General features: G+C 64.0%; 3 protein-coding genes across 4 annotated transcripts; 2 read left to right on the top strand and 1 right to left on the bottom strand.

Annotated features, from left to right (window-relative positions):
- Positions 1–314: 314 nt before the first annotated feature.
- APLN (apelin) lies at positions 315–5653 on the bottom strand (the record flags this gene model as incomplete). The annotated part of the gene is given in 4 exon segments (XM_080365207.1): positions 315–4375; positions 4464–4819; positions 5377–5637; positions 5639–5653. Coding segments are annotated over 3 exon segments (627 nt in total). The 3' UTR covers positions 315–4375; positions 4464–4468.
- A 14-nt stretch (positions 5654–5667) lies between these two features.
- On the top strand, positions 5668–18212 carry XPNPEP2 (X-prolyl aminopeptidase 2). Its single transcript, XM_080365293.1, has 21 exons — positions 5668–11384; positions 12280–12353; positions 12445–12555; positions 12643–12706; positions 12908–13012; positions 13152–13238; positions 13345–13491; positions 13605–13706; positions 13842–13923; positions 14383–14578; positions 14772–14861; positions 14966–15075; positions 15159–15236; positions 15331–15402; positions 15552–15612; positions 15745–15814; positions 15929–16033; positions 16558–16617; positions 16794–16870; positions 16983–17081; positions 17382–18212. Exons 1-21 carry the CDS (start codon positions 11339–11341, stop codon positions 17598–17600), a joined length of 2055 nt encoding a protein of 684 aa, XP_080221419.1. The 5' UTR covers positions 5668–11338; the 3' UTR covers positions 17601–18212.
- A 137-nt stretch (positions 18213–18349) lies between these two features.
- Positions 18350–24313, top strand: SASH3 (SAM and SH3 domain containing 3). Of its 2 annotated transcripts, none has more exons than XM_080365358.1 (8): positions 18350–18541; positions 21214–21309; positions 21586–21735; positions 21806–21947; positions 22023–22180; positions 22333–22539; positions 22843–22993; positions 23098–24313. In XM_080365358.1, the coding sequence occupies exons 1-8, from the start codon at positions 18488–18490 to the stop codon at positions 23280–23282; spliced, it is 1143 nt and encodes a 380-aa protein (XP_080221484.1). In that variant the 5' UTR covers positions 18350–18487; the 3' UTR covers positions 23283–24313. The 2 variants fall into 2 exon arrangements, with proteins under 2 accessions (XP_080221484.1, XP_080221485.1); XM_080365359.1 differs by having other exon boundaries at positions 18352–18541; positions 23095–24313.
- Positions 24314–25018: the final 705 nt, after the last annotated feature.

Here is a 25018-nt window from a genome sequence, read left to right as displayed (position 1 = left end):
GCTGGAGCCTTCCAAAGGCAGCCAGCTCCTTCCTCAGGCTCTCCCACCGCCCCCTGGCAGAGTGCTGGGCAGAGTTGGGGGATGGCAGCAAAGGTTCCCGTTCCCCAAGTTCCTGCTGGTTCAGCTCCAGCTCCTGGGCAGCAGCTCGCAGGCTCCTGGCACGCAGGCAGCGTGCGGCCGCACGCCAGTTGCCTTTTTGGCAGAGTGGCCTGGCACACGCCGCAGCGGGGATGGTGCAGCCAGCACGCAGCGGGCCTGGGGAGGGTGGGCGCAGCAAGGCGCTGCTGCCGGCGTGTGGCACAGGGCTTTTGCAGGTCTGAGCAGGGATGCCCATGGAGTGCAGGTCCCTCTGGCCCCACTGGCTTGGCAACTGGAGCAACCGTGGAGAAAGCCAGCGCGTCCTGCTGCAGGAAACGGCTGCCGGTGTCATCTCCATCTGCTTCCTGCCGGCTCCTTGAGAGCAGGGCTGTGCCTGGGCAGCTGCTCCTCACACTGTCACAGAGGGGACCAGCGCAAGGTGCCGGCATTGTTCCCGCGGCCACCACATTCCTGCCACTGCCGGCGGAAATGCCAGAGCGAGTGCGAAGCCCTGCTGCTCCCCAGGGATGGGGTTGAAGCCTGGGCCTGCCCATCCTCCAGGCCTGACCAGGGCACAGGGGTCCTCGGGTGGCCTCAGAGGCTGTTGGCGCACTGCTCTGCACTCCGTATTGAGGTGGGGGTCTCACGCTCTCACCTGCGAGCCCAGCATGGGCATTAGGGGACTGATGGATGCTGACGGTGCCCAGATGGCAGGACCAACATAGCTGGTAGCATGCCAGCAGCATGTGCTCACTACCAGCAGCTGGGATTAGCCCACGATGTTGGCACAGCCAGTGTCCCACATCCACCCAGGATCTCCATCACCAGCCGCAGGTGGGGCAGTGAGCCCTGCCTGTCCCCCTGGCTGCAGCCAGAGATCCCCAAGGACTGGAGGCCTCCAGCGATTGCTCAGCCCACTCCCATCCCAGGGCACCCAGGATCCGTGATTGCCCACTCAGAGAGCCAGGACCCAGCAGAGCACCCTGTCCTTGCCATACTGGGACCAGCACCCGCACACCCACCCAGGGACAGCTGCCTGGGGTGGGGGGCTGCCTGTACACACTCACCATGTGCATTTGACTCTGGAGACCTTGCAGCCCTCGGGCTTCACACCCCCCAGCAGCACTCACAGCAGCCACCATTGCTGGAGATGCAGCTCCAGCAGTGCCTCTCCCTGCCTGCCCACCCCTGCCCACTCTGCCCATGCCCCTGGCACTGCCGTACTGCCCCACCGGCCCCGCTGCCAAAGCTCCCCACCACAGTGCAGGGGCTCTGGCACTGCAGGCAGTGTGCAAAGGAGCTGCCACAGCACGCAGTGCACGGGGAACGTGGCTGAGCCCAGCAGCCTCCCACCTGCCTGCGGGCAGCCAGCCAGGCCAGGAAAAGCCAGAGATTCCTTAGGTCTCCTGGCCCAGGAGCCTTTTCCTCCTACACCGGCTGGCCACAGCCCAACCGCGGGGTCCTCCCTGGCCTCCTCCTTCCAGGCTGGTGCAGGAGGGCTGGGGTCAAAGCTCAGCTGTGCATCCCCTGGCCGTGGCCCAAGCCCCCGCGCTCAGGGCTGGGTGATGCTTGGCAGGGCTGTGGGACACCACTGTCTACCCTGGCACGGGCCACGGCAATATGCTCTGGGGGCGGCTGCCAGGCCACCCCTAGCTGCCTGTCCTGCCTGCGCCCAGGCCAGCAGGCACTGGCCCTGCGGGTGTTCGTGGGCAGGGTGCTGGCTGCCTGCAGCCGGTGGCGGGGCGAACGGTGCTGAAGGGTGGTTTGAGATGCAAGGGGAGGGCCCTCCCCATTCAAAACAAGTAGCAGCGGCACTGTAGGGCAGCAATGGAGGAACGGTAGTCCCACCACCACCACCACCACCACCTGGGCCACGGTGGGCGTGGGCAGGCGGCATGGCGGGAGCGCGCTGGCGTGTGGCCGGGGAGCACATCCCTCCCCAGTCCCAGAGGATGAGCTAATGTAGGCCAGCTGGGCCCAGCCCCGCAGCTGCAGCCTTTCCGCTTCTCCATGGCCCCGTTAACCCCCTCCCCACCGGTGCTGCCACCCCCCTGCCCATGCCCCAGCAGCTGCCATACTCCCCTACCCACAGCCCCGCCATGATGCTGCAGCTGAGCTGCCCTCCACCCGGGATGCTGCTCATGGGAGGTCTCCTGCAAACAGTGTGGGGTCTGGGGGCCCTGCACAGGCACTGCCTCGCATAGGGGTCCCGGCTGGGGGTGTCCTGTCCCAGGAGGGGTGCCATCCCTTTGCAGGGCTCAGCCCCCACCCACCTGCCTGGTCCTACAGGGACCCTGTCTGCTGAGCCCTGACCCCTGCATGGGTCCTGCTCAGGCACAGCCCTGTGGGCATGGGGACACCAGGGAGGGGGATGCTAGGGACAGAAATGCCAGGTCCCAGGCACCCACGGCTGCTCCTGTGTGTGGGGCTGTGCAGACCGCTGCCCAGGGCCAGTGGGATCAGACTGCGGGGAAAAGGGGAGATCTGGCAGCTGCTGGGGCTGCCTGAAGCCAGCAGAGTCAAACGGAAGCAGTGAGAGAGCGGTGTCCCGCACTGGGCTGCCATCTGGCTGCCCTGGGGTGGCTGCCCGCCCTTCACCTGGGCTGGAGCACCCCAGCGAGGCACTCGGCAACTGGCAGAGACAGCTCCTGCAGCTGCCACTCTGTCCCTGCCTGTCCCACTGGCCTCCTCTCCTGCCGCGGCCAGGCCAGGGCCAAACCCTCCTCCCAGCCCCTCGCTGCCAGACATGGGTGCTGCACCCTCAGCTTCACCTAGCGCCTGTGGGTGCTGGTAACCACGGCAACAGCAGCATCGCTGGAGCAGGGCAGAAGCACCAAGCACATCAGCACCTCCCTGCAGAAACCACTTTACAAAAGCCGTTATCCCAGCAAAGGTTTTGGCTAACGAGCTGCTGGAGATCCCCACCCCAGCACTGTCGATATCTGGGGGCCAGTGAGCAGGATGAGCCAGGGCCATGTCCCCATCTCCAGGCACGAAGCATCCCTGCATGGCCCCACGGCAGCAGAGCCTGTCCCACCACCATGCTCCTAACGCAGTTGTTACCACTCAGCCCCTCGTCACACAGCTGATTCCCACTGCAGAGGGGAATTCAGGTGAGCAGAAAAATAAACTCCAGAAGGGGCTAAAGGCAAGGGGGTTCAGGGCAACATTTGTAGCCAGGGTCTTTCCTCCACAGCCTGAGGGTTCCCCAGCCCCTCACCCTGACTGGGACCAGCATCCCCAACTCCATCATCCAGCCCCTCTGCAAGCTTGGGGCATACTGGCCTCCTGGTTTACTGCCCTCCTCCCCAATTTTACAAACCAGTCAGTGCTGCAGCTTGGTTTTCCTCTTTGCTGGGTAGCTCCTCTGCCAGCACTGGGCTGGGGAAGGGGCTGCCTGGGCCCCCAGCAGGCAGCTCCAGCAGGGAGCAGAGGGCCCCTGGGAGCCCTCTGCACAGGCAGGTGAGCAGTCCCTACCCGCACCTCCAAAAATAAGGGTTTACTGGCATCATAACTCTTTATTATAAAGATGTATTTACACAGAATAAATCTTCACAGACATGAGAGACATGGTCAACAGGACCCAGCGGCACTCAGAGCAAGAGCCCCCCCCCTTTGGCATACATCAGTGTTTGACACAGAGACCCCAGTGCCCCCTCCCATTCTCCTGCTGTCGCCTGGCGTGGAGCAGGCAGAGGGACCCACAGCTCCAATGCTATGTCCTGGGTGGGTACCCCACATTATCAGGGGTCCCCAGGAGGTGGGTCTGCCGGTGGGAAGGCTCCCCACAACTTGTCAGGGAGGGCAGCTCACGCAGGGTGTGGGATTAGCATCATGGGAATAAACACCCCCCCCTCCGTACAGGCTGTGTGCTCACCCCAGCATGCAGCCAACTGGCAGGGATGGGGCAGAAGCCCCAGGGGAGCTCACAGACCCCTGAAGAGAAGCTCCTCTGCCTTACAAAGTGCTTTGCACAAATCCCACAGGTCCCAGCAAGCCAATGCCCAGGGAAGCCCCGCACCCACCGGGACAGGGGCATCGCAGCAGCACTCAGCCTCACCGCAACCTACACAGGTGACCCACTCCCAGCCAGCCCCAGGAGGTGGTGAGGGGAGGCAGGAGGCACCCACGGTGCCAGACATGGTGCCGGGACCACCAGGGATGGCTGCAGGGAAGAGGCGACGCCAGCTGAAGGCTCACAGCTAGAACCCCATGCTCGGGGTCAGGATTCGAGTGGAGCAGGCTAGGACACAGAGTGGGTGATGGCAGCCTTGACCCTGGAAGGCTGGTGGCAACCCTGCAACAAGAGCAAACGCGGGTAGGTGTGAGCGCTGGCAACATCACACTGTGTCCCCTTTTCGCCCCCATGCCCCGCTGCTCCTCACCTGCCTCAGAAGGGCATGGGGCCCTTGTGGGAAAGCCGGGGCCGGGGCCGCCGGTACCTCCGCCAGCCGCCCGGCCGGTGCCCAGCCCCACGCCGCGCACCCCGCGGCTGCACCAGGGTTTGGATGAGGCCATTCTCCGCATCCTTCCCATTCGGCACCTGGCCCAGTGGCCCTGGGGACAGCAGGAAGAGTGTTAGCAGGTCCCCCCGCTGCACGTGGGCCTGGGCTGGGGTACTGCAGGGGCCCAAGGCAGGCAGGCTGGGCAGCGCCACCCGTTTCCTGAATTGCCCGTGGCAGGAGCCATTCGCCCGCCGAGTGCTTCCTGCAGCCAGGCCACCTGCGTGGAGCACAGACACCTCGTGCGGCCACCATCACCGGCCTCATCGAGGGGCTCAGAGCAGCCTGGCCTCCCGCTTTGGCCCCCAGCCCTCCCCAAAGCCATCCTCCCATGCCAGTCTCCCTGTGAGCGATGGGTAGGGGCCACCGGGACCCTGGTCCCTCTGCCTGCAGCCTGCTCCCCCTGGCACAGATGCTCTGGTGCCATCGCTGCCGGTCCGTGCGCCGGTGGCCGGCTAAGCCGGGGCTGGGGTGGCAGCCGGTGCAGGGGCCGGGACCCGCCGCGGGCTGCACGGCAGAGCCGTGGCTCCCACCGCCCGCACCCCGGCGGTGCCCCGCGCTGTCACCCGCGGCGCCAGGCGTGTCGCGCCCTGGCAGCCGGTGGCAGGGACGGCTCGGCCGCCTGTTGTTCTGCCCGGGTGCACGGGGAGGGGGGGGGGGGGCGTGTTGGCACCATGAAAAGCGCTTTGTCCTCCCCAGCCGGGCGGCAGCGGCTCCCGGCCGGCACGGGCGGGGGGTGCCGGTGTCCCACCCCACCCCGGTCCCGCTCTGCCCACGGTCATGGTCCTCTCCATCCTCCCCGCTGCCAGCCCGGGCACCGGGCGCTGCCGGGCCGGGGGAAGGGGAAGGAAGAGCAGAGGGTCCCCAGCGCGGCGCGGAGGCGCGGCCGCGCCCCCGGCCCGGGGGTCCCGGCACTCACCCGCAGCGGCCAGGGCGAGCCAGAGCAGCAGCAGCGCCAGGAGCCAGCGCGGCGCGGCCATGCTGGGGGGCGGCGGGAGCGGCGGCCCCGCTGCGGGGGAGCCGCATTTGTAGGCGGTGAGAGCCCGGCCCGGCCCCGACGCCCGCCCGGTCATGTGGCCGCCGGGCTCCCGGGGGGGTCCGCCCCCGCCCGCCCCAGCGTCCGGGACACCCCCCGGCCCGACCGCCCCCCCGGGAATCCCACACACACCGCGCCGCAGCCCGGCCCCAGCCCCGGGGCTCGGGGACCACCCCCCAGCCTGGCCCTGGGAGCCTGTGTCTCCCGTCGTCCCCGTCCGCCCCCCCGCCCCACGCCAGCCTGGATCTGGGACACGCTCCCAGGCTGGTCCAGGACCCCACCTCTGATCCTTGCCCAGGACCTCCACCAAGCCTGGCCCAGAACCCCCCACCTAGGCTGGTTCTGGGACCCCTGCATGCAGCCTGGCCCCAGGACCCGCACACACATCCAGGCTCAACACCCCCCTCCCAACCTAATCCTGGGACCCTCCACCCTGCCTGCCCGAGACCCCCCTTTTCAGATTACCCCCCTTCCCCTGGCACCCAGCCTGTCCTGGCACCCCCATCCACCCACCACCCCTGACAGCCCACCTCCTCCCCAGCCAAGCAGGGCCTGCAGAGGAGTCTACCTGCAGCTCCCCCCAACCCTGCTGCCCCACAGGTCATCCAGCCACTGCCTGGGGGGCACAAAGCCCCCTCTGCCGGGGGGCACAGTGAGGGTGCCACTGCCTGTGAGGGGATGGGGAACAGACCACCGCTGCGAGACAGGCACCGCAGTCCCCAGCTCCGCACTGCATGGGAGCTAAAGCACCCCGAGTCCCACCCCATGCAAGAGGTGTGGGCTGTGGGTGCCAGTCCAGCATGGCCTGGATGCTGGCTGAGCACTGACGGAGCCCCTCATTGACCCAGGTGTCTGGTACAGCTGCTGGCACGGTGTTGTGGCAGGTGACAAAAGCAGAGCTGAAGTCTCCCACAGCCTAGGGACCGCTTGCTGGCAGCCAGGTTCTTCCAGGGAGGCCACAGGAACCACATGCTGTGCCAGAACATCACCCTTCAGCCCCTGCAGCTTTCTGGGGGTGAGGGCTGCTGGGACGCCCCCACGCTGCCCCTCAGGGATGTTGGGACAGAAGATGGCAGCTGGGGACGGGGCCGTTGGGGCACACTGTGAAACCACATGCACTGAGGACTAATGCGGTGACAGCCACAGCATGCCAAGGACACAAGCAGGGCGCTGAGAGACAGCAATAAGAAGGTGACACCTCCAGGTCCGGGCACAGGGGTCTCCTGAGCAGGTAGTGAAGGGTGGGGGGTAGGTGTGTATTGGGTTTGCTTGGCAAGGTTTTGGTAGTGGGGGGACTAAAGGGGTGGCTTCTGTGTGAAGCTGCTAGAAGCTTCCCCAATATCTGATGGAGCCAGCACCAGCCGGCTCCACACTGGACATGGATGCTCCTGCTGCTGGCCGACGCCAAGCCCATCAGCGATGGTGGTAGGGCCTCTGGGATAACATATGTAAGAAGGGGAAAAAACGTGCAGCACAGCAGCCAGAGAGAGGAGTGAGGCCATGCAAGAGCAGCAGCACTGCAAGCACCGGGGTCAGGGCAGAAGGAGGCAGGAGGGGCTTCAGGCACAGGGCAAGAGACCCCCCCGGCAGCCTGTGGGAAGCCCACGGCGGGGCAGGCTGTGCCCCCCAGCCCATGGAGCCCACAGGGCAACAGACCCCCACCCACAGCCCAGGGAGGGCCCCACGCTGGGGCAGGGGGCTGTGTCCCGTGGGCGGTGGCGCTGGGACAGCTCCTGGCAGGGCCAGTGGCCCCATGGGCAGAGGAGCCCCGGCTGGGGCAGGGCAGGGGCAGGGCTGGGGACCTCGCGGGGACCTCCCTGGGGCCAGCTGGGCCTGGGGGGCTGCACCAGTGGCAGAGACCCACGTTGGGGCAGGGGGGGAGAACTGCAGCCCGTGAGAAGGACTCACGCTGGAGGAAGTCATGGAGGGCTGTCTGCTGTGGGAAGGACCCACACTGGATCCAGGGAAGAGAGTGAGGAGGAAGGAGCAGCAGTGACAACGTGATGGACTGGCCACAGCCCCTGTTCTCTGTCCCCCTGTGCTGCTGGCAGGGGCAAAGCAGAGAAATCGGGAGTGAAGCTGAGCCTGGGAAGAAGGGAGGTGTGGAGGGATGATGTTTTACACTTTAGTTTTTATCTTTCATTATCCTGTTCTGATTTGATTAGTAATAAATTAATGTTTTCCCCAAGTCCAGCCTGTTTGCTGGGACGGTTCCTGCTGGGTGATTTCCCCATCCTTATCTCAAGCCAAGAGCCTTTCATTACATTTTCTCTCCCCTGCCCAGCTGAGGAGGGCAGTGACAGAGCAGCTGGGTGGGCACAGAGCATCCAGCCAGGGTCACCCCAGCACAAGGTGTCACCCCTGCAAAAAGTGGGTGACAAGGGCAACCACACCCTGGGATGGGGTGAGTGTCGGTGGCCCTGCCTTACCAGCACCCTACAGTGGGTACAGCAGGGGCTGGACAGGAGGGGCTGGACAAGGTGATTGTGTGTTGGGCTGTGAGGACAGGCTGGGGGGAGCTGTAAGAGGGGCTACAGAGGGTGTGTGGGGACCATGTTGCAACCCTACACATGCCCGTGGGACACCCTCCGCGTCTGTTCCAGCCCTGCTGGCTGTGCCCCCCTGCACTGCCACAGCTCTGGGCAGGCTCGCCTGCAGCCTCGTGCTGCCAGTGCCATGTGGGGTCACCGCTCCCCACCAGCATTTTGCACCCCCAAAATGAGGTGCTCCTTCAGTGTGTGTGGGGGGTGCCCAGCTCGTGCAATCCAGGAGCTGTAGCCCCATCCCAGTGGACCAGCTGCCAGGCTGTGGGGCACCCCACAGCCCACCTCCCTGGGCACACATCACCTTCTGGGCTTCAGGGCAGGCAGAGGCAGGCCGGCCCTGCCTTCACAGGGATTGTGGCAGCAGCATCCCCGTGCCACCTCTCGCTTCCGCATTCCTGCAGCCGTGCACACCCTCCCTCCCCGACCCGCGTCCTGTTTGCCGGGCGCGTCACCCCGGCCTGAGTCACCCCACGGCCTCTGCAGGTGACGGAAGGCCAACAATAGCCCACAAAGGGAGGATGTCCCCCCAAAGCCTTCCTCCGGCTCGTCTTCGAGGAAACCTCCCGCGGGAGGGAAGGGCCCCACCGGACGCACAGAGGCCGATGAGCTTCGTCCTGTTGACACTGGCTTGTTCGGAGTGGCATGAGGCCCTGGGGATGGTCGCAGGGATGGTCAGTGATGTCCTGCCATGCTGGGTGAGGAGGAGGAGGGATGTGCAGCCACAGGAGATGGGACAGGCCAGCCTCATCCCCGCCCCTTGGATGTGGAGTAGGGGGCTGGCATCGGGGATGGTACCACAGAGTTGAGCTCAGAGGCTGGTGATAAGGGGGTGGGGGTGACACTCTTGCCACTGTGGGGACCCTATGGCATGTGGCTGAGAGGTCAGGGGTAGCCAGCAGGGGACAGGGGACCCTGGGCATGCCATGGGTGCAGCCCCCACTCTGGCAATGGGCAGGGACCAGGCACAGAAGACGGAAGCATTATTAGCACATTTTACTAACTAGCAGGATGGCAGCAAACTGCTGCCTGAGTGTCACCACAGCAACTGCATCACACATCCTCGAGAAACTTTTGTTACCATAACAATTACAGGCAGCTTTGGTGTCACCCCGTGTCCCCCTCCCTCCTGTCCCTGTGCTGCCCGTGCTGGGGCTGCTGGGGCAGGAGATCCCCCACTGCCTCGCTCCTAGGGTCCTCCGAGCCGGGGGGTGGAGTGTGATGCCAGACACAGGCAGCCTGAGAGCATTCGTGACATGAGCGTGCCAGGTCTCAGCCCGCCCCACAGGCAGGGACAGGCTGGCAGCAGGACCACCAGGCTTCGCTGCTACCGGCCCCTGCGCTGCACCGGAGCTGTGGCAGGACTGGGCAGGTGGGCAGGGGACAGGGCAGAGGGACATGGGGACAGGGGTCTGTGCAGCTCCACAGCGCAGTCCGGGTGCCATCTCGTGGTGAGCAGGATCCTGGCGACACAGCTGGACAGTCGCTGCGGTGACAGCCGGAGAGTCACCGCATGGGTTAAAATGGGTTAAAAACTGGCTGTCCAACAGGCGACAAATGCCCTAGGGAAGGGACGGCAACCGGAGCGGGTTCACGGCCCCCACCCGGCGCGGCGGGATCAGGCCCCCCCGGCCGTGCCCTTGCTGGGGCAGCGGAGAGCTCGCCTGAGCTGGTGCCGGGACCCCGGGAGGAGGCTCCGGCCAGGCAGAGGGGCTGGGTGGGAGGGAAGGGGCAGCACAAGGGCGGCAGCCATCCTGCAGAGCCTAGGACCAGCCAGGCAGGGCTTCCTCCCTGCCCATCACGCTGTTGCAGCAATTTGCTGCCCAGAATTCCTGAAAGAGTTCACGTATTTTTCAAGGAGGTTTGTCCGTAAAACATCTATTTGTTCATTTGCCGCAGGACTACCAGATCTCTCGCAACTTGCATCCTGCTGTGCAAACCACCAAGCACAAGGTCCTGCCGTGATGGCGGTGACATCTTTCCACCCTTCTCCCAGGATCTGCTCTCAGCATGTCTCCATCCCTGCCCCACACCTCCCCTGCTCCCATCTCTCTTTTACCCTCCTCCAAACACGTGCCTGTGCCATGCCCCTCAGACAGAGCCCCAGGGCCGCCTGGCACTCAGCTGGCTGTGACAGTGATGCTGGGCCTGCCCTTGTGGTGCAGCAGGTCCATGAGACATCCCAGCCAGTTAAAAGGAGCTTCGTGATCTGCAATGAGCAATGGTCCAGCAGGGACCCCTCCTGGTACCCCTGTCCTCGGTGGGGATGCGCATCCTCCCCTGAAGATCCATGTCTGACCCATGGATGGACACCTCTGCTGCCTGCCAACAGCGGTCCTTCAGCCAGCCTTTCTCTTCAATAAGCACAGAGAAGTCATTAATGAGCAAAGAGGAAATACGGATGCAGTAAAAGTGACAGGCCTTGGGGTTAAGGCTCCTCATGACTAACATAATGAGTTTTTTAGCAAGGCAGGTGCCGTGGCGGTCCAGAGCTCACGGGCTTAGGCTCAGCAGGACAAAGGGCAGATCCCAGCGGGCTCCTCCCACAGAGCGCAGGTCCCAGCGCAGCCCTCGGAGGTGGCCGCTGGTCCCCGGGCCCAGTGCCCAGGGTGCGGGCAGGGGCTGGTACCTGGCCCGCACAGCATAGCTCAGTCTGTTCACCACCATCACGGTTCCCTCCCTCCACACGCTACCACCAAACGTGTTTCTGATCATGTAAGGCTGCTCGATGCTAAAATATTGCCTCAATATTGCCGCTGTCTCCCTTGCCAGCGTTGCCAACCCGGCTCACCAATACACTCCAAATTTATTTTTCCTATCATGCCATTACCAGGACAACGGGCTCTCGCTAGCGCTGAAGTTCCCTTTTGGTGTTGCAGCCCCTTTTTGCCTGCTTTGAACCCCAGGCAGCTGGAACGTGCCAGGCTGAGCTGGCGTGGCCCCACCTCTGCTCTGGGAGGATCTTTGGACTTCGTGCTGACTTTGCTGTTTGCTTTGATTTAGCAGCAGGATTTGCATAGGACAACAACCCCCCTCCCCATCTGCTCCAGGCCTTGACCTTCCCATCCAGTATCCCTCTGCCCCAGGGGCAAAGGCACAGGAGGAGGGACCTGTCACCCAAGGCACTGGGGAAACATTCCCTCCACTCCCTGTCCTGCTGGGCACCTCTGGGGGCAGCCATGCACCCCCCACAGTGGATCGCAGCCTGGGTGCTCCTGCTCCACGGTATGTTGGAGGGGCTGGACTGGGAGGTAGGGTGGGCTCTTCAGGGAATGACACATCCTGGGAACTCCCAGGAACCAGTTTGGTCCCAGCACAGAGGATGCAGGGGTGTTCTGCAGCAGTCCAAACCACTGCCTTGGGTGAATCAAGGGTGTGTTTGCCCTTAGGTAGCCAGGGCTGTGCTGCTGCTCCAGCCTCGATACCCTACGGCAGGGGGGCAGGCTATGGAGAGGGGCTAAGCCTGCCTGCCTGACCCCAGGGATGACCTCTGGGGAGGTGATGGGTAAGGAGCAGCTCCTGGGGTCAGAGAGACCAGGCACCCAAGGCCACACCATGCTAAGGGTGGCCCATTCCCCCATTGCACCATGGACCAGAGCTTGGTGCCCTTGGCCCAAGACAAGGAACCAGCTCCCAGCCCACCGACTGCAGCGGCAATGGTGATGGAGATCTTGGGGAAAGGCAGTGCCGGTGACGGCACCAGGTGCAGTGCAGTGCTGGGGAGAGGCCAGCCTCTGCCGGGGCTGCCAGCCAGCTCTTCCGTGGACCCAGCACTGGGGATGCGCAGGGCTGGCTCCTGCCAGCTGCCTCCCAGCTCCCAGACAGTGGGCACCAGCTGCACCTTGTGATGATTCCCCCGCCTGGCTGGGCTGGTCCCCAGGCATGCCGCAGGCACTGGCGTTTACTTCCTCTTGAGCTGGATGATGGCGTTGGTCTTTGCCCACTATTCCTGGGGCTAGAAACACTGTTTTTTGTAAAAAGCCCTAAAGCTGGTCTGGCTCGGTATTTGGGACTGGGGATGAGGGCCACAGCTGCCCTGGTGCTGGCTCTGGGCTGGAGCAAGGGGCCAGTGGGACCTCAGGCTGCAGCCTGAGGCTCCAGAGTGTCCCTGCACCCCCAGGCTGTGCCACAGGCTGGCCCCTGCAGGGCGCCTCCGCCAGGACCAGCGTCCGGGACTGCTCCGTGGACCCACCGGTGAGCCCCACTTGCCCTCCCAGTTCCTGGGACATCCCACACGGGATCAGCCCCCCAGCTCCACTGCTCACATCTTCCCTCATGCCACCAGTACCTGCCCCCTACGGCCACCAACACAACCGCGCGGCTTGCTGCTCTGCGGGGCACCATGCGAGCCCACAGCGTCCACGCCTACATCGTGCCCTCCACGGATGCCCACATGGTAAGGCAGCAGCCTGCCCGCACCCCTGAGACTGGTTCTCCCACCGGTGCCTGTGACCGCCTCTCGCGGCTCTGCTCCCGTCTCCAGAGTGAGTACATCGCTGAACGGGATTCCAGGCTGGGCTGGCTGACTGGCTTCACCGGCTCTGCAGGTGAGAGCATCCTCACCACCCCGCGGTCTCTGCTCCAGCGGGGACGGGGCAGCACCTGGCTGCCTCCTGGTCCTTATCCTTGGGGATCCGCAGGGCAGGGCATGGTGCCACTCCACATGGGAGGTTGGGCTGGCGATCCCTGAGGGTCAGCTGCCTGGAGTAGGGGGAGAGGTGGTGTCTGAGCCCCCACTCCTGTCACAGGCACTGTCGTGGTGACGCAGGACAAGGCTGCCCTGTGGACCGACAGCCGCTACTGGACCCAGGCAGAGCGGCAGCTGGACTGCAACTGGGAGCTGCAGTGGACACGTCAGTGAGGGGCAGGCCGGGGGACTTCTGTGTGCCCCCATGCCCAGGACCTTCCCAGCCCCAGCCATGGCCTCATCTGGGCTCACCGTGGGCCAGGAGATGGTTTGTCCTCTTGGTGCCACCCAGCTCTCTCCCACAGCCTGGATCGAGTCCATTGGGCTGTGGATCCTGGAGGCAGTCCCTGCTGAGGGGAACATCAGCTTGGACCCCTTCCTCTTCTCCATCGGTAGCCTTGGCCATCACATAGAGGGTGACCCTGCCTGACATGAGGGCAGCTCCCAGGTGTGGATTTACCAGGTGTCTCCAACTGCGGGCTGCTTCCCCCCACTCAGACACCTGGAACAGCTACAGCCAGGCTCTGCGTGGCTCTGGCAGGACCCTGCTCCCCATTGAGACCAACCTTGTGGATCAAGTGTGGGGTGACCAGAGACCCCCTCCAGCCTCTGGTGAGATCTACAGCCTCCCAGCAGCATTCACAGGTATGACCACCATCCTCCCCAAGGCTGTTGGGAGGATGCTTGCCAGTGGCAGACCCCAACCCAGGGGTCCATGGTGGTCCCTGAGCTGAGCTGGCTTCCTGCTCCCCTCCCAGGGAGCAGCTGGCAGGAGAAGGTGGCTGGGATTCGGCAGCAGATGAAGCAGCACATTCGACGTCCCACAGCTGTGCTGCTGTCAGGGTTGGAGGAGACAGCCTGTGAGTAGCTGTGGTGCCACGGTAGGTGCTGTGGTGGGTGTCACGGTGGGTGTTGTGGTGAGTGTCCTGGGATCCAAACCCTGGGGGTGGGAGGGGAGCTGGTGGGCACAAGCTTGGAGGTCTTGTTCCTGACAGGGCTCTTCAACCTCCGTGGAGACGACATCCCCTACAACCCTGTCTTCTATTCCTACACCCTGCTGACCAACTCTAGCATAAGGTGGGAGACATCTTCCTGCAGGCACAGGGCATGAATGGGGCTCAGCACCCACCCAGCTTCCCTTCCAGGGCCAGCACCCACAGGACCCTCCCCTCAGCCCAGTGGTCCTTTCCTCAGAGCCCACTATGTCCTGCAGTGCCCAATTCCACTGACTGTCCCCTCCAAGCCCCACATCTTTCCCATGTCTAGCCTGCACAGCACAGCCTGGGGTGCAGCTCCCCCACTCGCGGTCCACCCCAGGGTGTAGCACCCTCCTTCTCAGCCCACTTCGTGGTGCAGCACCTTCCCTTCCAGTACAGCCTGAAGCTGACCCCTGTTCCCAGCCCAGCATCCCCTCTGGACTCCCCAGCCCCCTCCCCTTCGCCGGCACACTCTGCATGGCCAGGCTCAGGGAGGGGGGACCAAAGGCAGCAGGCCAACCCCACGGCACTGCCTGCACCATCCTGCATCCTTCCACAGCCTGTTCGTGGACAAGAGGCGGCTGGCGGCAGCAGCACGGCAGTCCCTGCAGGCCAGCTGCCCCGGGCCTCTGTGCGTGGAGCTGTGGGAATACGGGCAGGCACGTGCCCAGCTCCAATACTATGCCCAGGGCAACGTCACCATCTGGTTGGGCACCGAGTACACCACCTATGGCCTCTACAGCATCATACCCCAGGTGGGGCACCACCGCGTGCTGGCACCAACACCCATGCCACTGAGCCCTGCCATGGGCAACATGGGTCCCGCCGGGCTTGGGGATGGCCCCGTGACACCAAGCTGTGGTGGTGTGGGATGTGCCGTCGCCACCCTTGAGGCATGATGGGTGGATGGCCATGCCCAGCCATGCCACCCCCAGACTGCCCTTGCAGGAGAAGCTGCTGGAGGACAGCTACTCCCCCGTCATGCTGGCCAAGGCTGTGAAAAATGCCAAGGAGCAGGAGCTGCTGCGGGCTGCTCACGTAAGGGTTGTCCCCATCCCTGCAGCCCTGAGCAGAAGTGGGGGGCAACCGGGAGAAAAGGGTGCTGGTGCCCTCCTCCTCTGATGCCTCTGGGCCACCCCCAGGTTAGGGATGCAGTGGCTGTCATCCAGTACCTGCTGTGGCTGGAGAAGATGGTCCCGCAGGGACAGGTGGACGAGTTTTCGGGGGCACAGTATATCGACGCACTCCGCCAGTCAGTGCTGCCACCACAACCCCCCCCCACCCGGTGTAGGGCAGATGGGGACTCCCAGCATCTCCCTCCCTGCTGTCTTCTAGGGCCCAGGAGCACAGCCACGGACCCAGCTTCCAGTCCATCTCAGCCAGTGGGCTCAACGCGGCACTGGCCCATTACAGGTACGGGTCAGCCCCAGTCAGAGCCGGGGCAGCCAGGGCCAGCAGCAGCAGTGGGGAGGCTGGGAGCAGGCTCTGACCCCCCCTCTCCCCACAGCCCCTCCAACCAGAGCAGTCGGAAGCTGTCTGTGGGTGAGATGTACCTTTCGGACACTGGAGGGCAATATCTGTGCGTAACCCCTTAATGTGGACCCTCAGCACTGCACAGTGCCCCCATCACCTCCCACGCCTCCAGCACTGGGCATTGGCAGGGAGCCCCAAAGCCAGTGCCAGGGCTGCATCACCCCCATTCATCCCCCCCCTCCCCCCCCTTTGCAGGGATGGGACGACAGACATCACACGGACAGTGCACTGGGGTGTGCCAACCCCACTCCAGAAGGTACCAGCCCCTCCATGCCAGCCAGCACCCCGCTGCAGCACTCAGCACCAAGGTCACTGCCAGGGCTGGATGTGCTGGGGCAGGCATCCAGCTACCACCACGCTCAGCCCCCTTCTACCATGCCCCTCCTAGGAAGCCTACACCCGCGTGCTGATGGGCAACATCGACCTGTCCCGCCTCATCTTCCCACCCAACACAGCAGGTGGGTGCTGAGCCAGGCATCAGGCAGCCCGGAGACCCCTGGGCATGGGGAGGAGGAATGCAGAGGGGGCCCTCACTGGCTTGCTGGCCCCCATCCCACCTCATCATTCCCCAGGGAGAGTGGTGGAGTCCTTTGCCCGCCGAGCACTCTGGGATGTGGGACTCAACTACGGCCACGGGACCGGCCATGGCATCGGCAACTTCCTCTCAGTCCATGAGTGTAGGTGCTGTGGCACTGTCACTGGTGCTGGGGACATGGGCTGAGCTGTGGGGCACAAAGATGAAGACAGGGGCTCATCCAGGACTTCTCATAGCCCAGCTGAGCCTCTCGCTGCGGGTGGGTGTCCCCTACCTGCAGGGTGCTGTGGTCCTTGCAAGGATAGCCCCATGGTCCTTGCCAGGGTAGCCCTGCAGTCCTGGCCAAGGTGGCTGCATGTTCCTTGACAGGGTGGCCACATGGTCCTTGCTGGGATGGCCCCACAGTCCTTGCCAAGGGTAGCTCCATGGTCCCTGCCAGGGTGGGCCTGCAGTCCTTGCCAAGGTGGTAGTCCCATGGCCCTTGTCAAGGTGGTCCCACGGTCCTTGCTGGGATGATATGATCTAATGGTCCCTGCACAAGTGGCCACCTGTCCTTGTTGTGGTGGCCACGTGGTTCTCGCCAGTGTGACACCTTCATCCTTGTTAGGGTGTCCCTGCAGCACGTGCTGTTCCCAGAAGCTGTAACACACACCATGTCCCCTGCAGGGCCTGTGGGCTTCCAGTCCAACAACGTGCCACTGACGGCCGGCATGTTCACCTCCATCGGTACGCACACTCACCGCTCGGGCTCTCTGGGGTGTCCCTGTGGTGCAGAGCCTGGCTGAGGAGGAGGTGTTCAGCTCTCAGCCCCACTCAGCGGCCGGATCTGGCCCCTCCAGGGTGGGATGGGCTGGGAGAGTTGCTGGGGCTTGGGACTCACTGAGCACCTTCCCGGCCCCCAGAGCCTGGGTACTACCGGGACGGCGAGTTCGGGATCCGCATCGAGGACGTTGCTCTCGTGGTGGAGGCACAGACTGAGGTAGCACAATGGGGCTGGGGTGGCACCACGCTGAAGGAGGCTGCATCGAGCCAGGGGTGGAGGCACCCCCTGGGTGCAGGTGCGGGGACCCAAGGCCACCTCTCTGTGGCAGCACCAGACTGGGGAGAAGCCCTTCCTGACCTTTGAGGTGGTGTCCCTGGTGCCCTACGACCGAAACCTCATTGACCTCAGCCTTCTGTCGCCGGAGCAGGTATGGGGTGCTGGGGGCAGGGAGGCAGAGCAGGGACATGGGGCCAGCACATGGGGCTGGAGTGTGAGGAGAGCAAAGGGGCTGGGAGGGGGATGTAGTGGGAAACCAGGACCATGGCACGAGGTCAGGGTGGGTAAACAGGGCCAGGGCAGGGAGGGACGTGTGGATGGAGAGGGGTGATGGGGTCTGGAGACAGGGTCCAGCGATTAGGGTGTGGGGTAGCTGGATGGGTAGCACCAAAGGGGGGGGGAGGGGGGGGCAGGCAGCCCCTCCATAGCCCCCCCCGGTGCCTGGCTGCAGATCCGGTACCTGAACGCCTACTATGAGACCATCCGGGCGCGCGTGGGGCCAGAGCTGCTGCGGCAGCAGCTGGAGGAGGCGTACGGCTGGCTGCAGAGGAGCACAGAGCCCTTCCCACTGGGCAGTGCCGCCACCACCGTCGCTGCTGCCACCACCACCCTGGGCATGCTGCCCCTCGCCTCCCTCCTCTCTGTGCTGCTCACCAGGCTGCAGGCCTGACCCTGCATCAACCAGCCCGGTGCCAGCCCTCTCCCTGCTGTGGCCGTTTGTTCTTCCTGCCGCTCAGTTCCTTTTTTTTTTGTTTTCTATTCGCTCATTTGATTAAACATGAGCAATGCTGGCAGGTGCCTGCATACTGCTGTGCCCTGCTGCAGCAGCCCAGTGTGCTCCCAGCCTGCCCACCACCTCACTCACTGGTGTGGGGCTGGGGTCCGGCCCCACATGGCCCCCAGCCCCACATGTAGGACCCTGCTCATGCCATCTGGCCTGCCCTGGGGGACCAAGGAGGTAGATTCAGGGCAGATTTTAATCACTGGGTCAAGAGATGGAAGAACTGGAGCAAGAGGGTGCAGGACAGCTGGCCCAGCCGTGGCGATCGCCACTGCCCTGCAGGTCTCAGCAGCAGTGTGCAGATGAGCACATCCCACCTGGGCTCAGTGCCCAGCCCGCCAGGAGGACCTGCAGATGTAGGGGACAAGTGGGACATCCCTGACCAAGCACAACGTGGAGTGCTTGGCCATCGTGTGCTGGCAGGGAGAATGAGCAGGCACAGAGAGGGGCACAATGGAGAAGTTGGAGACCTTCATCCTTTGTATGGGTAGGGGGGTGTGGTGCGGTGCCCACCAGCAGCATCACCAAGGGGTGGCAGGGTGCAGGCAGACACCCCTGCCCTGGGGGCCCTGGGCAGGGTAGCAACTTCGTGAAGGGTTTCCTTCCTCCTGCCCCAGCCCGCACACCCGTCAGCCACTCTGAGCAGCGCGGCTGCAAGCACCCCTCATGTGACCGCCAGCTTCCTGTGCGCTCCCTGGCCTTGGTGCCGGTGCTTTAGTACGTGCCGTGCCAGGCGCTGCCCCAGCATTGTACCCTTGCCGCTGGGCCCCAGCACCATGCTGCGCCGCAAGCCCTCCAACGCCAGTGAGAAGGAGCCAGGACACAAGAAGGTGAGTGCGGGCAGCGCCCAACCGCCCTTGGCACCCACCGTGTCTCCAGCAAGCCCAGCACCGGCTGAGCCTGGGCTGCTCGTGGGATGCTGAGCAGGGAGCACTGGTGTCAGTGGGCTGGGGAAGCCGTGGGACAGAGCCCCGTGGGGCCTGGGGGCAGCGCTGCCAGCACTCGGTCCCTGCCGCCACCAGCCACTACGGCCTCACTGGTGCGTGGTCCTGGCTTTGTCCCATGCCCCGCTCCCACCCTGGCTTGCAGCTCGGTGGGATGGTTGGCCAGGATGTGCAGACCCCTGGGGTAAGCATGGGTGCAAGCTGGGGTGCTGGTGGGACCCGTGGGGCTCTGCCAGGGGGGCAGTGGCTCCCCCTTTCCGTGGGCTCCCCACAGCGTGGGCGGCCGCCTGCCGTTTCCTGCCATGGTGGTGGGGCGGCCGGCTGCGGTGCTGAGCGCGCAGCTCCCAGCCCGACCCACAGAGCAAGGTGTCTGTGGTTGGGGCAGCGTGAGGCTGCGTTCGGTCACATGTGTTGGCCTCTTCCTCTGGCAGCACTGCACCAGGCGCTGGAGCCACCAGCAGTACCAGCTACCAGCACCTCCTGAGAGCCCTCAGCACAGCAGGGCTATATGCTGCCTGCCCAGAGGGCTGGAGCCACCCATGGGGGCCATGACCAGCCCCTCAGTTCCTGTCGGGTCTTGCACCAGCAAGCACTTCAGCTCTTGCCAGGACCCAGTGGGCTTTGCAGCCATGTGTCACCAAGGGGAGCAGGGGGACAGCTCCTGGTGCCGAGGCGCTGCCCACAGTGGGCAGACATCCCGGCAGAGATGCACCACGGCGGCTCCTCCCTGCTGGGAAGCTCCCAGGGGAAACGTGAGCAAAGCCCCAACTCCCTGTGCTGGGGGTGGCCCAGCGAGCCTGGCAGGCCCCAGCGGACATCCCCTGCCCTTGCCCAGCCACAGCCACGGCTCTCACTTCCCTCTTGCTGCCATGCTCCTGGGGGGGCCATCCACCCCAGCTCCACAGTCCCCCGCTGCCAGGCTTCCCACAGCTGCTGTTGCACCCCCAGCTCCTCCAGCCCCAGGGCAGCAGCTGTTGCCACAGCTTTCCTGGCTGCGGGTGGGCACAGAGCACAAAGTTGTTTTGCCTGAAGGGTGCAGGGAGAGAGACCTGAGGGGTTCAAGCCACCTGGGTCTAGTGGGTTCAGGGGTGCTGGCATGGGAGCAGGGCAAACCACCAGCATTTCCTCCCCATGGGTGCACCAGCTGAGCTGGTCCTAAGTTAAGCCACAGCAGAGATGGAGCCAGGCCTCCCTCATCGAAGCCAGCCCTCTACAAGAAAATGGCAAAAATAAGTAATAGAGGATGCTCAGTTGAGTTGAGGAAAAGGAGAAGGAGGAGGGGAAGGTGCAGGGCCATGTCTGAGCAGGACCAGGCTGTGCAGGGGCTGAGAAGGGCCTTGGCTGTTTCCGATGCAAGCAGGAGTCCAGGGCAGGCAGAGTGACTTGAGAAAGGAAATTGCTGCATTTGCAGTCACGGAAAGAGCGAGTGCTGCAGCGTGTGCTCCGAGTGTGCTGGCAGCCAAGCCTGCCCAGCCCTGCCATGCTAGCTGGCTCCCACGGTAGCACTGGTGCTGGGCATCCAGGGATGAAGGAGACCTGGGACCATGTGCTCGTACAGGGAACCTGGCTAGCCAGCACTAAGGATGCTTCTGGATGCCTTCCCACATGGAACTGACACCTGAGGACAGGGAGAAGGGGGAAGGAGAGCCAGGGAGGCAGGCAGGGGGCACAGGGAAGCCTGGAAGAGGCAGTGGTGGAGGGCTGCACCAGGACTGAGATTCAAAACCTGCTTCAGTGGCTTTGGTGCAAAGGCGGGACTGAGCTTCCTGGTGACGCTGGCAGGGGAGGTGCTCTCTGGGCTGTGGGATGATGCTTGCAGGCAGAAAACATGGGCAACTTTCAGGCCTGGAGCTCAATGTGAGGGCAGCAGCATGGGCATGGCAGCACTCATGCTCTCAGCCACTGAAAACAGCCTTTAGTTGTCAGACACTCGCAGAGGAGGAGGGACTGACCCAGGGTACAGCCACTGCAGGAGCCGGACTGAGTTCAAGGCAGGTCCCACTGCTCCCATTCACAGGAACCCTGGCTCAGGGGGCTGGGCTGGTACAGCATGCCCACGTTTGGGTGCTGAGCAGAGTGGCTGTGTTGTAGAGCCCATGTATTTCCCCAGCAAGCGCCCAGCCCACATGCTACGACAGCAGCATGGTGCAGACCTGGGCTGCTCTCAGCTTGGCAGCACCAGGCTCAGCGCCGGAGCACCCGCAGCGAGCGCTGGAGCAGAAGCTCTCGGTGCTGCTCAGCCCGCAGCAGCACCAAGCGGCACCACACAGCCCCTGCCCCTGGAACACTGCGCCCAGCAGCTGTGCACGCACCGAGAGCAACGCCAGGTCTCTGGACCCCAGGTCCTGGGGGGCTCACATCACATGGAGGTTCTTTAAGGGGTGCGGGGGGGGGGGGGGGGGGGGGGGCAGGAAGGGGGAGGCTGTGTAGCCAAAACACTCTTCAAGCACCGGCATTGCTCTGGGCAAGCCAAAGCAGCCCGAGGGGCATGGCTGCCAGAGGGGAGGGTGGGAGCTGGGGCGCAGGGAGAAGCCCTCACACATTTCTGTTCCCCCCAGCTCTCCCTCCAGCGCTCCAGCAGCTTCAAGGACTTTGCCAAGTCCAAAGTCAGCTCCCCTGTGCCGAGTGAGAAGGAGTTCAGCTTGGATGAGAATGTGAGTGCCTGGATCCCTGCAGACCACCTCCTGCCACGTCCTGCTCCCTTGGGACCACATCCCCACTGGGGACAGCCCTTTTCAGAGCCTGTTTCCCCAAACTCCTGGTCCTACTGGCGGCCCATGTGCAATGGAGCAGCCCCAGGGGTTCCAGCACCGGCAGGACTCAGGGTCTCGCCCCTCAAGGAGTCTTGCACCCCTGTGTGACCCAGCTGAGGTTTGCCTGGGGGCGGTGGGGAGCGTGGGGTCTGCCTTCACTCTCCATCCCTCTGCCAGATCCCCGAGGATGAGTCCAGCAGTGCCAGCCCTGACGATACTGCACGAAGCAGTGGGATGAGGTTGGGCAAGAAGTGGCGGGCCGTCATCTCCCGCACCATGAACCGGAAGATGGGCAGGATGGTGGTGAAAGCACTAGCAGAGGGGAAGGTGAGCAGGGGGCCCAAGCACGTGGGGGGCAGCTCTCCCTCCCTTGGCCTGACCCTGTCCCCCCTGGCAGGGAGACGTGGAGGAGGAGGGGTCCCTGTGCCCCCTGTCCCCAGCCAGCAGCACAGAGGAGACGAGCCACGAAAAGGTGCCCCCATCTTACCTGGAGATGGAGGAAGATGGGCACCCATCTATCGGCCGTCAGCTGTCCAGCGGTGAGCCTGGCCCCAGCAGGGTGCTGGCCCCTCACCTCCCAGCAGGTCACATCCTGACCTCCCTCCCCTCCGCAGGCAGTGAACTTTCCAGCCCCGGCCCCTCGGGCAGCAACCGGGACAGCTTGCAGCTGGAGGAGAGCAGCCCAGCCTACACTGGCCCCTTCTGCGGCCGTGCCCGTGTCCACACTGACTTCACACCCAGCCCTTACGACAAGGACTCACTGAAGCTGCGGGTGAGCCACACCACAGCCAGCCCAGGGCTGTGGAGAGCTGGGGCAAAGGGCAGGTCTGGGGAGGGAGAGTGGCTGGGGACCCCCCTGAAAGGGGATGCTCCCCAGCTGTCCCCAAGCCTGTGCCCACCTTTGTCCCTATCTCCCTTGTCCAGAAAGGGGACATCATTAGCATCATCGAGAAGCCGCCCATGGGCACCTGGATGGGGCTGCTCAACAACAGGGTGGGCTCCTTCAAGTTCATCTATGTGGATGTCATCCCTGAGGAGACAGCTCCTGCCCGCAAGAGCCGTGGCCCCAGCAAGAGCAAGCGCCTCAAGCCCAAGACCCTCCACGAGCTGCTGGAGCGCATCAACCTGCAGGTAAGGGCCAGGGGCCCATGGGGGGTCAGCGGCACCCAGTATGAGCCCAGGATGCCCGCAGCAGGACCACCCTCTCCTCTGCTCCCCAGCAGTCCTTCACCAGCCACCAGCCCCGTGGCTCCCTCCACCTCATGCCCAAGCACCACTGGGGCACAAAGGGGACACAATGGGGCTTTTCTGGGTGACGCCTGGGCAACTGCCTGCCGTGGACCTGCGCCACGCGGCTTGCACCAAGGGCCAGGCAGAGAGCTGGGGGAAGCTGTGCTGCACTCTGCTCAGCCCCCCGCTGCCCTCCCACCCCAGGAGCACACCTCCACCCTGCTGCTGAACGGCTACCAGACGCTGGAGGACTTCAAGGAGCTGCGGGAGACCCACCTCAACGAGCTGAACATCACGGACCCCCAGCACCGTGCCAAGCTGCTCACGGCTGCCGAGCTCCTCCTGGATTATGACAGTAAGAGTCAGGGGAGGTGGAGGGGAAACACTGCGTGCTGCCCACGGCCCCCACGCCAGGCAGCCTCCCTGCCCACTAACGCCACGTCCTGCCTCTCCCAGCAGCGAGCGAGCCAGAGGAAGGCGACAGCTCCGAAGCCCAGCCTTTGCCCTCAGAGCTCAAAGGGGACATTCCCCGGGACTCGGGCTGCTTCGAGGGATCAGAGACCCTAGACAGCAGCCGGGAAGATGCTGACTTGGGTGGTCCTGAGGGGCAGCTGCGGGCTCTCTCCCTGGCAGAGTCCTCCTGAGCCTGCCCTGCCTGCTGGCACTGCCTCGCAGATGGGCACAGCCCACAGCCGCTTCCCGGACTGGAGGGGACGGCTGCTCACAGGGGAAGCAGGTGAGCACCAGCAGCAGGACCCCACGGCCCTGGCATGGGACCTGGTGCTGCGTGGCTGCGGGCAGCTCAGCCACTGGCCCTCTGGGGCTACCCCCAGGACATTTTGCACTGTACTGCGCTGCGCTGCTGCCCCTACACGGGTGCTCCAGGCACCCTGGGGAACAGTGTTCCCTGCCAAGATGCTGCAGGCCTGGATTGCCTCTCCTGGGCTTGCCCCACTTCATCCACAGCTTTTAGAGCTCTTCCCAGAGCCCTTGCTAGCTGGGTTGCACACACAGGAGACTGCAAGGACGGGGAGGTCCATGGCAGGCAGGGACAGGAGGTCCAGTGCTGAGCAGCTGGGTGCGAGAGCACAGAGGTCCCACTGAGCCTGACTCCTTGCTGGCAAGGAGGACACCCACACTGCCTTCCTCCAGCATCTTCCTCACACAGCCAGGGCAGGCAGGGAAAGGTTTGCTGGAGAGTCTGCATTGTCTGTGTTGGTGGGGTGCGTAGGTGGGTGGGTGGGCAAAGGTTCAGCCAAGGTGAAAGTTGAGGTGAGCCCCCACTCTCAGCTCAAGGGGAGCCCCAAAGGCTGCCCGCAGCTTGCCACCGAGCCCGGTCCAGCAGGGCTATGAAAGGGAGCTGGAGCAACCACCCTGCTGCCCCACAGGTGGCTGGGGGAGGCTGTCACCCCGGACAGCCCCCACCATACTGCCAGATCCTCCCAGCCAGGGCCCCACAGCCTCTCTGCACGGGCAGGAGCTGAGGCAGGGGCACGCATCCACATGGGAGCATGGGGCAGCCTGCTCCCTGGCTTGGGGTACCTACTCCAGCTCCCTTCAGCCCAGCTCTTGCTGCTCACCACCACCTCCAGCTCCTGCACTGCAGCATTGGCCTTTGGGCACCCAGTTTGTTCCTTTGCGCTCAATCTCAATAAAAACATGCGAGTCCGTTTCACTTCGGCCTTCAGCCTGCTTCCTACCAGCCAGGAAGGCTTGGGGAGGGAGCTGGGGAAGGGAGCAGGGTCTGCAGGTAACCACACGTCTCCCAGGATGCTCCCCAGCTGCACCCACTGGGATGCATCTTGGCTCAGCTCAGGCTGCACAATCTGCACGCAAAGACACCCCCCCCCTTCAGCTGCTGTGGGGGGACAGGAGGACGCAATTAAGACAGCACAGATAAGACACGCTAGAAGCATGAGACGTAGAGGCTGGAAAGCCACGGGGAAAGGGAAAGAGGCAGCTGGCTTAGGGAGGCACAGAGAGAGGCAGAGGCTACAGGCTCAGCCATTTTTCAAACCAATTAAGTTTCCTTCATTGTTTTAAAATTAAAAAAGGAAAAAATAAAAGAAACGCCAACCCTCGCCCTACCCCGACTTCCTTCACGGAGACCTTGAACAGAGCAGACAGGAACCACAGGTGTGGGCAGCATCTGCGACGGCCCCAGCAGGCAGCACTCAACACACCGCATTAGAAAATAGATTAGTAAAACAAAAAAATACACTTTTTCACAACGAGTTTGAGATTTGGTCAGTAGCGTGTTGGAGTGGGTGTGAGAGGAGGGGCAGCTCCCACCACCAGCGGGGTGTGCATGGGGCCAGGCACAGCAGCCCAGGCCTGGTCTTGGGGGACCCCCTCCACCCCAGGGTGGGACAGGCCCAGC

This window comes from Falco punctatus, assembly GCF_963210335.1.
Source record: "Falco punctatus genome assembly, chromosome: 15".
In the NCBI taxonomy this organism is placed as follows: domain Eukaryota; kingdom Metazoa; phylum Chordata; class Aves; order Falconiformes; family Falconidae; genus Falco; species Falco punctatus.
This window is presented reverse-complemented; position numbering and strand designations above follow the sequence as displayed.

Coding starts and splice junctions, on each gene's coding strand:
- XPNPEP2 (XM_080365293.1), top strand. CDS start 11,339: ATGCACCCCCCACAGTGGATCGCAGCCTGGGTGCTCCTGCTCCACG. Junction 13,924..14,382: donor CTGACCAACTCTAGCATAAG/GTGGGAGACATC, acceptor ATCCTTCCACAG/CCTGTTCGTGGACAAGAGGC. Junction 14,862..14,965: donor AGCTGCTGCGGGCTGCTCAC/GTAAGGGTTGTC, acceptor GGCCACCCCCAG/GTTAGGGATGCAGTGGCTGT.
- SASH3 (XM_080365359.1), top strand. CDS start 18,488: ATGCTGCGCCGCAAGCCCTCCAACGCCAGTGAGAAGGAGCCAGGACAC. Junction 21,310..21,585: donor AGTTCAGCTTGGATGAGAAT/GTGAGTGCCTGG, acceptor TCCCTCTGCCAG/ATCCCCGAGGATGAGTCCAG. Junction 22,540..22,842: donor TGGAGCGCATCAACCTGCAG/GTAAGGGCCAGG, acceptor CTCCCACCCCAG/GAGCACACCTCCACCCTGCT.